Source organism: Spodoptera frugiperda, chromosome 28 (assembly GCF_023101765.2).
Source record: "Spodoptera frugiperda isolate SF20-4 chromosome 28, AGI-APGP_CSIRO_Sfru_2.0, whole genome shotgun sequence".
Classification (NCBI taxonomy): Eukaryota; Metazoa; Arthropoda; class Insecta; order Lepidoptera; family Noctuidae; genus Spodoptera; species Spodoptera frugiperda.
In genome coordinates, this window is record NC_064239.1 from 8,619,864 (window position 1) to 8,628,777 (window position 8,914).

General features: G+C 31.9%; 1 protein-coding gene across 1 annotated transcript; it reads left to right on the forward strand.

Moving 5' to 3' along the window:
• The first annotated feature begins 4,053 nt into the window (after positions 1-4,053).
• LOC126912659 (uncharacterized) lies at positions 4,054-6,381 on the forward strand. Its single transcript, XM_050705753.1, has 2 exons — positions 4,054-4,275; positions 4,377-6,381. Exon 2 carries the CDS (start codon positions 4,473-4,475, stop codon positions 5,601-5,603), a length of 1,131 nt encoding a protein of 376 aa, XP_050561710.1. The 5' UTR covers positions 4,054-4,275; positions 4,377-4,472; the 3' UTR covers positions 5,604-6,381.
• Positions 6,382-8,914: the final 2,533 nt, after the last annotated feature.

Sequence of the window (8,914 nt, forward strand, 5' to 3'; positions counted from 1 at the left end):
GTGTACATTATTGTGTTATGTCAAAATAATTTCGGTATCATAAATTCTAATTTCGGTGGATTCGAGTTCCGAGTATACCAAATTCGCACATTTACTTATACTAGTGGTCGCCTTGTGGTTGAAAATCGACCTGCACTTAACATACGTTCAAGGATAATTTTTATTTAACGAATTGCTATTAGTTTTGTAAAATTCAAATTAATATATTCCGGCGCATCATGAATAGGAAAATTCTATTCATATGAGACGTGAGAATATCATCGCAATATCTGTCGATTTTGACGTTTTGTCAAATACGATCAGATAATATGCATGGTAGTGGGTGTAATGTTTTATTTATTGATTTAATGTACTTTATAAGCATTATTTTTGCAAAATATTAGCGTTCTGGACTTTTCCTACACATAAACTAGAGGTGTACCAAATTTTATGCTCCTACGTCCGCGCAATTTTCGTAAAAAGGGGTCTAAAGTTTTTGCATCACGTATTAATATATAGATTTTTGACAAAACTATACTTAGCTTGTGCACGGAGCAACATTAATCGGTATACACCCAACACATCTGTCGCTGTACAATATCTATACATGTGTTAAGCATGTATTAAACACCTCTACATATCTTAAACAGTTGATCATCATTATTATATAAAACTAGCTATTACCCTGCGATTTCACCCGCTCTGCTTGGCCTTCCTCGAAAAATGCACTATCCAATACAAAAATAATTATTTAAATCGGACCAGTAGTTCCGAAAATTAGCGCGTTCAAACAAACAAACAAACTCTTCAGCTTTATAATATTATAGTATAGATATAGATAAATGTTGGTTTCATTATTTTTTGTAAATAAAACGCCCGTTTTTCCCATCACCTGCTTTCGGTTTTTCGAATCCCATATAAAACTCCATTCTATTCGTTTTTTAAAAGACCGGAATTCCCGAATATTTTTTCGCAGGACCTTCAAATATGTATATGTGCATATGTTTAAATTATTAAAAGACATACTTAATCTGTTACACATAACATAGTCGAGACATTTATTATATTGCACTATCTGTAATCGCGCCTGATTGAAGAATACGAGCAACTATTGAGATCCAGTCTAGCAAATCACGACTAAAAAAAGCGCAGGCTCATATTATTGCTATTTACATTTACTGGCTACTTTAACTTCATCTAATTATAATAGGCACAAATATATTGAGTTTTTACCTAGTATATAAAGCTGGAGACTTTTTTGTTTACTTGTTTGAACGCGTCAATCTCCGGAACTACTGTTCTGGTTTGGATAGTTATTTTTGCGGTCGATAAGTACTGCATTGTTTGAAGAAAGGCGATGACCAATAGATGTCGAGCAGTAACTGAAACCGCGTAGCAGTTGCTAGTGATCTCAATTTTTTTCCATTTGGAGTCCGGAAATAAAATGTTTTATTTTTGTATGTATCAATGAGGTTACATATTTACTATGTAACCTCGGTTATATATACGATGAATATATATATATATATATAATATATATGTATATATATATATGTATATATTATATGGGGGTGAAATCATCCAATGAATTCTCCTGCCTTAGGCGAGGTGAGAGGGAGTATCAGACTCTTACCTACTGACTATAAAAACTACCCTTTCCTACTCCTGCTTTTTGAGCCGGAGCCCCGGTAACACGCTAAGCTATCCGCAGCTCCGGGAATAACTTAAGCCTTATCTAAACCATTTTACCCGTTATACTTACTGCCGATTTCAATAACGGATCATATCTATATATATATATATACTTATAATAAATCTGTAGAGACGTCAATTCTGTACATGAAATATATTTCCAAAATAAATATCAGCGGGTGATTAGTGATCGATACTGACGCCAAAAATGCAATCAGAAATTTTTTTGTCTGTCTGTCTGTCTGTCTGTCTGTCTGTCTGTATGTTCTTTATAGAAACAAAAACCACTCAACAGATTTTAACGAAACTTGGTATATATGTTCTTCAGACTCCTGGTCAGGTTATAGTATATTTTTCATCACGCTACGACCAATAGGAGCAGAGCAGTGAAGGGAAATGTTGGGAAAACAGGAAAACTTACTCCATTTTTTAAACTTCCGTCGCGTGTGCAGCCTTAATGGCTAAAGCTACACAGAAATCATGTATGACGGAAATGTTCTCCTAAAAATTGTTTATAAAAATTCCACGACAGCAAATGTCTATATTTTATGGTTGACTCACAATAACACGTATAACTCCTGATAGCTTAGCAGTTCGGAGCTTTCGGATTATATTTGTCTACTCTTACGTTTATAACACTTTCATTAATTAATTCATTCATTCATTCATTCATAATACAATAAATCTGTAGAAGGGTCAATTTTGTATATTGAAAATATTGAAAAAATAAATAGCAGGGGGCGTTACTGGAACGATACTAAACCCAAATAATGTGATTATTTTTTTTTTTTGTCTTTCTGTCTCTCTGTATGTTCTGGCATCACGTGAAAACTATCAATCATATAAAAATCAAACGGTTTGATTTCGATGAAATTTGGTACCTATAATTATACCTTATTATCCTGGGCATAAAATAGGATACCTTTTATCCTGGAAAAATACGTAGAAAAAGATATCTTTATTTTTCAGTTTTATTCTACAGAACGCGAGCTCAACAGCAGTACAGTAACAGAGGGATCTCCTTAATTATTATGGGCCTCGCCATATTTGGGTCCAATATATATTTATAAGATGTCATTGTCAGAGTTACTCAAAATGGAGAAATAAAACTTCCACGCGAAGACCGACATCCGCGCGGACGGAGTCGCGGGCGGAAGCTAGTCCAAAATATTTAGATCGATTGATAACACCAGTTCTATATTTTGCTGACGAAAATGAAGGTCGATCCAAAAATGTTGGATTAAGATTGATTATGGAAGTGTAGGAGAGCCATGTATCGGCATGAGTGGGTCGGCTCCACCAGGGTGATACCACGACCTCACTGAAAACCGTCGTGAAACAACGCTTACGTTGTGTTTCGTTGTGTGAGTGAGGTTACCGGAGGTCCAATTCCCAATTTCTGATCCCCCCTTCTCAATCTTCCCAATTCCTGATTTCCCAACAACCCTTAAATTCTTAACCCTCAAAAGACCGGCAACGCACTTGTAACGCCGCTGGTGTTTCAAATGTCCATGGGCGGCGGTTTGCTTTGCATACCATCAGGTGATACGTCGATACGTAAGCTCGTTATCGAGTTCCAAAATATGCTATGGCTATGAGAAAAAAAAGTGACACAAAAGTTACAACAAGAACTTTTCACTATGAACTGATGTGCCATAAAACATCCAGTAGCATTTTTCTGGAAACTCATATAAATAGTTTTATTATAACATATACAATTTTATATGATTTATTTTATACTTATGCACAATTATACAATGGTTGATTTAATGCTAATTTGGCAACATTTTTACCCGACTGCGCCAGAAGGAGGGTTGATAGATTTTGACTTGAGAGGTGTCGTTAGATTCGTATTTACTGTGAGAGTGACACTGGATATATCAAAATAATAAAAAAACAAAATGGTGAATTTTTGGCGCCAAATTCGAATATTTCTCACTCTCTAGCCTAAACGGCTTGATGGATTTTGACTTGAGAGGTGTCGTTGGATTCGTATTTACTGTGAGAGTGACACTGGATATATCAAAATAATAAAAAAAACAAAATGGCGGATTTTTGGCGCCAAATTCGAATATTTCTCACTCTCTAGCCTGAACGACTCGATGGATTTCCGCTCGATAGGGGTCGTTTGATTTGTATTTACTGTGAGAGTGACCATAGATATATCAAAATAAAAAATAAAAATAAAACTAAAAAAAATAAAATAAAAAAAGTAATTTAAAAAACTAAAAAACCCGACTGCGTTTCTTTAAAATATTAAAATGAAAAAACCCTAAAACAAGAGAGTCATCGTAAAATTTAAGCAGTCGGGACCCATTCTGGAAAGCCAGCCGTATGTGCCGTCACAAAGTCTTTATAATATATGTAAAGTAAAATATTATACTATTTTCTTTAATTTTTAGTTTGAATGAAACCTATTTTATTTTATTTTATGAAACTATTTTGTTTGTGGTAAATGTGACATTGGGTGTCAAGATTATTTTTCTATTAAAGAAAAGATGGATGTTATTTTAGTTAAATATTTCTTTATTTAAAATATAACTCACAATTGTGAAGAAAGAGATATCTAAGAATAAACTTTAATTGTCGTTTCTTCATTTACAGGTTGATTTTGATTTTGTTATGCACTTGTAAATGAATCAATGTAAGTTTTAAGATGTTATTTTTGTTATAAAATGAGTAAAAATAAAATTCTTCATTTACAGAGCAACGCAAGTTTATTCTTCAAACCTATAATTAGAGAATAATCTTATAAAACGACAATCTTGTTTATTGAAATACCTAAATAAATAAAGCAAAATATGGATCAGCTACGTTTCGAATTTGCTTTAATGCCAGCGAGTGATGGGAAATCAAATGTCTGTTGTGTAACCTCAATAACAACAAAAGATGAAAAAGTGTTTGTTATACCGGAAGAACTACAGTCTGTTAGTCTTCATAAAGAGTTAATAAAGACAGCTGCGTATAATAAAGTGAAAAATAGTTTAAAGAAAAGACATCAAACGAGAAAAGTTTGGATGACAATGTCAGATGAACTAAGAAAAGCATACATAGATGAAGATGGTAATTTACAATTTGGAGAGCAATATCTAGAAGAAATTGAACAAAAGCAAACATCTGGAGGATTAGAAAAAAATACAGATTCATTGGAAAAAATATTTGCAAAATTGATTGAGAACACGCAAGATCAAAAAAAACAGAATCTAAAATATATTGCAGAGAAGTTTGTGATTGAAAAATTTACAAGTAAAAATACAAACCCAAACCAATGGATTGATATTTTTGAAAAAGAATGTTTGCGTTTTGACATTTTGGAAGATGAGAAAAAAATTGAAATACTAAGACTATTCATGGACAAAAGTTGTGTTGATTGGTACAGTTCTATGATTATAAAGTTAACACTAAACTCTGACTGGCAGATATGGAAAAATAAGTTCTGTGAATCATTTGCGAATCAAGGCTGGAACCAAGTGACTTATGCCCTTTTTTTTAAATACAAGGATGGTTCATTGGTGGACTATGCTATTAAAAAGGAAAAACTTATACTGGACATGAGGAGATCAATAGATACAGGTACGCTGGTGGATTTAATTGCTGCAGGTTTACCTGGATTTGTGCGGGAGAAGATAAATAGAGAAGCAATGAAGGATACAGTAGACCTATTCAATGAAGTGAGAAAGTATGAACATTTGGTAAATAAAAATAGGAATGGGGTCTATAGAAAATTCGAAAATCAAAAGATAAATAACAAAATTGAGGAACGTACTCCATGCAAAACATGCGAAAAGCTTAATAAAGGTACTCGTTACCACCCCGAAGCTGCATGCTGGTTTAAGGTTAAAGATGACAATACATTTGATAGAAAATCTATAAGGCATGTGAATAATTCAGTGATTGAAGCAGAGTTAAATGAAAACGAACAAAAAAACTAATAGTAACACCATTAATAAGAGTCAAACTACTAATAAATGATAAATTGGAAATATATGGAGTATATGATTCAGGTTCGAATGTTTCTCTCATTAATTCCAAATTATTAAAATTAAAAACTAAGAAAAATAATGCAAATGAAGAAAATTTAGTTACAATTAATGGTGTGAAGAAGACCAGTGGTTTGACAAATCTAAAAATAAAAATTTTCGAAAAAGAAGAAAATGTAAATGTTTACGTCATTGATGAACCAAATTTCAAATATGATTTTTTAATAGGATTAGACATGATAAAGGCATACGAGTTGATACAAAATGAGGAGTTAAAAATAACTCAAAAACAATACTTACATCAAGAAAACATAAAACAAGAGGAAGAGATATACAAGAAAAAAAATGAAAGTAAAGAATATGTAAAGGAATATAAGATTAATTTTAATGAACATATTAAAGAAAAGGAATTTGAAATAAAAGTAAATCATTTAGAAGAAGATAAAAGGGAAAAAATTTATAAATTAATACAAAAATATAAATCGGTTTTTGCCAAGGATAAATACGATATAGGAACTGTGAATGGGTATGAAGCCAGAATAGACTTATTAGTAGATAAATACTGCTGTAAGAGGCCTTACAAATGCACTATAGAAGACAAAAAAGAAATAGAAAAACAAATAGCTAACCTACTAGACAATAAACTTATAGAAGAATCATACAGTCCATTTGCGGCACCGGTGACATTAGCCTTTAAAAGAGAAGAAAATAAAAAGTCAAGATTGTGTATTGACTTCAGAGATCTAAATAAAATAGTGGTACCTCAAGCCCAACCATTCCCTTTAATTGAAGATCTAATGGAAAAAACTAGAAATTGTATGTATTTTACAGCTTTAGACATAAATTCTGCATTTTGGGCTATTCCTTTACGAATTGAAGATAGAAGAAAGACAGGATTTATAACACAAGAAGGACATTTCCAATGGACTTGTTTGCCATTTGGATTGAAGACCTCACCAGCAATTTTTCAAAGAATACTCAGTAGTATACTAAGAAAATACAATCTTACAAGCTTTACAGTAAACTATATTGATGACATATTAGTTTTTTCTCGGAATTTTGAAGAACATGTAAACCATTTAGAACAACTGTTAGAAGCAATACAATTAGAAGGATTTAGATTGAAATTTACCAAATGCAATTTCGCATCAGACACCGTAAAATACTTGGGTCATATAATACAAAATAATACTGTAAAACCGATTAAGGATAATCTAATATCAATAAAGGATTTTCCAACTCCGAAGACTCAGAAAAATGTTAGACAATTTTTGGGAAAAATAAACTTCTACCACAAATATATACCAAATAGTGCAACTATACTAGATCCACTACATAATTTGTTAAGGAAAAATCAACAATTCATTTGGTCCCATGAATGTGAAAAAGCATTTAATACGATAAAGGCTTTACTTTGTTCACAACCAGTTTTAGAAATATACGATCCAAACTTGCCAATAAATATTTACACTGATGCATCAATAGAAGGAGTTGGAGCTATATTGAAACAGATACAACCTGATGGAAGAGAAAAACCAGTGGCATACTTTTCAAAGAAGTTAAATGGAACCCAAAAAAAGAAAAAAGCCATTTACTTAGAGTGTTTGGCAATTAAAGAAGCAGTACGATACTGGCAATACTGGCTGATAGGTAAGTCATTTACAGTTTATTCAGACCACAAGCCACTGGAAAACATGAATTTGAAATCAAGGACCGACGAAGAATTAGGTGATTTGATGTATTACCTGTCACAATATGATTTTAATATTAAATATGCTCCGGGAAAAGACAATTTAGAAGCAGACTGTCTTAGTAGAAACCCTGTATTGGGATCAGATGAGAACAAAGATGAACAACTGAGGATTGTAAATGTAATTAACCTGCAGGATATTTTAATAGATCAAAATAAAAATGAAGAAATACAAAAGAATAAAGACAGAATGATAAAAAAACAAAATATATACTATAAAAAAGTCAGGAACAAGGAAAAAATAATGCTATCAGAGAAATTCAGCATAGAACTTATAAATAAAGTACATAAGAACCTTTGTCATATTGGAATCAAACAGATGCAGAAAACACTTAGTCCACTATACATAGCTAGAAATTTGACGGAAAATATCAAAAAAATAAGTAAGAATTGTGAGATTTGTATAAAAAATAAATCAAGAGGACAAGGGAAAATTGGATTTATGTCACACTTAGGTCCGGCCACGAAGCCATTTGAAATAGTCTCTATAGACACAATTGGAGGTTTTGGAGGATCAAGGTCTACAAAGAAATATTTACATCTACTGGTAGATCATTTTACAAGATACGCATTTGTCCTGACTTCAAAAACCCAAGGAGCAAATGATTTTATAAAACTGGTTACAAACATATCAGAAACAGATAATATCGGAATGATTCTCACCGATCAGTACCCTGGAATAAATTCAAAAGAATTTAAGAGATTCTTAGCGGAAAAACAGATTCCAATGATATTCACAGCAGTAAATGCGCCATTCTCCAATGGTCTTAATGAGAGGTTAAACCAAACATTGGTAAACAAAATTCGATGTAAAATTAATGAAGAGGAAAATACACGAGCTTGGACAAAAATAGCTCATGAATGTGTAGAAAAATATAATAAAACTATTCACTCAGTTACTGGTTTTTCACCAAGTTATCTTTTATATGGTACAGATGCTACGATTTTACCTAAAGAGTTGAAGGAAGAAAAAACACAACAAGACTGGATAAGAGATAGAACAACAGCTCTAGAAAATACAATAAAATCTCACAATTACAACAAAATATTATTTGATAAGAATAGAGAATACCATGAATTTAATGTTGGTGATATGGTGTATGTGGAAAATGGCAATAAGCTGAACAGAAAAAAATTAGATCATTTGAGAATTGGTCCTTTTCAGATTACAGAGAAAATATCCAAATCAATATATAGAATTGATACTGGGCACAAGAAAACTGAGTCAAATTTATTTCACGTCACGAAGCTTGTTCCAGTATCCGTATATTTATAGATTTTCTTTTCCACTTTTATAGATTTTCTTTTCCAAGGGGGGGAGATGTAAAGTAAAATATTATACTATTTTCTTTAATTTTTAGTTTGAATGAAACCTATTTTATTTTATTTTATGAAACTATTTTGTTTGTGGTAAATGTGACATTGGGTGTCAAGATTATTTTTCTATTAAAGAAAAGATGGATGTTATTTTAGTTAAATATTTCTTTATTTAAAATATAACTCACAATTGTGA

Bases quoted from the DNA above. Each gene is read 5' to 3' on its own strand.
- LOC126912659 (XM_050705753.1), top strand. From the start codon at position 4,473: ATGGATCAGCTACGTTTCGAATTTGCTTTAATGCCAGCGAGTGATGGG.